This window comes from Neltuma alba, unplaced genomic scaffold, assembly GCF_004799145.2.
Source record: "Neltuma alba isolate B1F8T4 unplaced genomic scaffold, ASM479914v2 tig00010991_pilon, whole genome shotgun sequence".
Classification (NCBI taxonomy): Eukaryota; Viridiplantae; Streptophyta; class Magnoliopsida; order Fabales; family Fabaceae; genus Neltuma; species Neltuma alba.
In genome coordinates this window covers 27,666-29,973 of record NW_021635749.1, presented here as the reverse complement: position 1 = coordinate 29,973, position 2,308 = coordinate 27,666, and the positions used below count along the sequence as shown (strand labels likewise).

The window sequence follows — 2,308 nt, the reverse complement described above, 5'->3', positions numbered from 1 at the left end:
CATACATATTAGGTCAAGTGTAGTGCAACAGTGGCCATACCGGACAATACAATTTAGGCAAACATCAGACGTATAAACTTTGGTGCCCGTAGGAGTAGCCACACATAGATCATATAATAATGTGTTAACAGCAAGGCCTATGCGCTTCACGCATTCATATGAAACAAAGGAGTGGCTAGCACCCGAGTCAAAGATAGCATGCACAAGGTAATTATTAACTTGAATCATACCTTGTATCATCTCAGGTGACTTATCAGCCTCTTCCTTTGTGAGGGCAAAGACCCTCCCTTGAGCTTGGGGCCTCGAGCCATCCACATTAAGGGGGCACTCCCTTATATAGTGTCCTGGCTTGCCACATCGGAAGCACACATTTTGACCCATCAAACAGGGTCGATCTCCGTGGTTTTTACCACAAGTGCTACATTCCTTGGTCTGACGTGTAGTGCTGCTTCCTCCTTACCTTACTCCTCCTCCTCATTTAGACTTCTTGGAAAAGATAGGCTTTCGCCTTTTCCTATTTCCTCCAAAAGAAGTCCCCTCTGGTCCGCTCCTTGTTGCTGGTCCTTCTGGTCTAGGAGCAGCCCTGACTAGCGCCTGGTGGTTCAGGCTACTTTCAGTAATCCGGCAGGCTTCCACTGCCTGGTTGAACTTTTCAAGTTGTCGTGGAGCTACCTTCTCCCTCAGCTCCTGCCTTAGTCCCCTTACCATTTTCTCTGTTTTCCACCGCTCATCATTGCGGAGTTGGAGGTAGTTAGAGTAATGAGAGAGCCTCATGTACCTGTCTAGGTACTCATCGAAGGACTCTCGAGGACCTTGTTGAATCATCAGAAATTCCACCTCTTTTTCGTCTCTTACTGACTGTGGGAAGTATTTCAAATTAAAGTGTTCCTTGAACACTTCCCAGGTAATAGGGGTTGCATTCTCCTGGAGGATCATCTCGGTGTTCTTCCACCAGCGATTAGCTTCACCCTCCAGTTTGTAGATAGCCATCTGAGCTTTTCTCTCATAAGAACATTCAAGCACATTAAAAATCTTCTCTAGCCGAGTAATCCAGTCCTCAGCCACTTGGACATTCAATGTCCCTGTGAAACTCGGGGGATTCTGTGCACTGAATCGTTTGATCCACTGTCTTAGTGAATCAGGATCCCCTGCAGGTCGTATCTGCTCAGCTACCGGCTCTTGAGGTTGAGCTGGCTGTGGTGCTTGGCCACGCTTGGCCCGGGCTGTTGCAGCTGTGCTATAGCTGCTGTCACTGCGGCTGTTATGGCAGCATCGCGTTCCTGGTTTTGGCGGGCTTGGGCTGCCTGAATTTCTTGCATCACCTTCTGCTGTTCCTCCAGTCGGTCCATAACAATTGAATCAGGTCAATAGGAGGTTCCCTTGCTGCCTCCCTTGGTTGTGTTTCTCTTCGGGTTCTCACCATTTTACTTAACTTTTTACTACAAGAGGAACAGAGGAATAAGATTATTACTTGGTTATCAAAATATTTTATACTAAGCTATGCTTCATATTTGTACATAGATAGGTTTCAGGTATAATCATCCAAAACATAGATCATCTAAGTCACATATACAGTCATCCACTCAAGATAGGGGAGAGAAAGGAAAATAAGAAGTAACAAAAAGCTCAAGTTCGTCCAAGATCTGATCAAAGCTTCCATAGGCGTCTTGCTTGGAATGGTCACTAATCAACTGGATCTGATCCTGCCAAACAGGGGTCCTTGGTAAAGTGTCGACTAAGGCCTGTCCCCACATCTCCTCATCTATCTCTCCCTTGTCCTGGTCAGCGACATCACTATGTAACAGTCGTACGTAGTAAAAATAGCCCATGTAAATGTACCCATACTGGTTCTGGGAGATGTCAATCTGCCTCCCCAGCTTACAGAGCTCCTTAAAAATAGCCTGATAGGTGTGCAGCTCCTTTGTGACTAACCGTTGCCTCTTCTTCGGAGGCAGGTCCTTCTCTAAGATCTGATCACGGCGCACTACTCTGATAGGTTGTGGCTTCGTCCCACTAGGGCCGGCTTTGTCCGGGTTAAGTTTAAGCCCCATAGCACTCCCAGCTTCATCATCCTCTAACCTTTTACTACCGTTGGAGTCTACCTCGGGAATTATATCCTCTACCTCCCAGAGAGGCTGATAATATTCGGGTGGTGGAGTCGGGTCATCAGGGTCAGAAACATATGGGTGATACCAGTCCGGGTATGGTTCCCCTGGTCCTCTCTGATCAACTGTACCCCCAGGAGAATCATGCTCACAACAAGCCATATCCTATCAAGGTTAGTCCAATGCACACCTTTCACGACATA

At 47.0% G+C, this 2,308-nt stretch overlaps 1 protein-coding gene across 1 annotated transcript; it reads right to left on the bottom strand.

The window, feature by feature from the left end:
- Positions 1–474: 474 nt before the first annotated feature.
- Positions 475–990, bottom strand: LOC114760553 (uncharacterized). The gene has a single exon (XM_028949816.1). It carries the CDS (start codon positions 988–990, stop codon positions 475–477), a length of 516 nt encoding a protein of 171 aa, XP_028805649.1.
- Between the last annotated feature and the right edge of the window lie 1,318 nt (positions 991–2,308).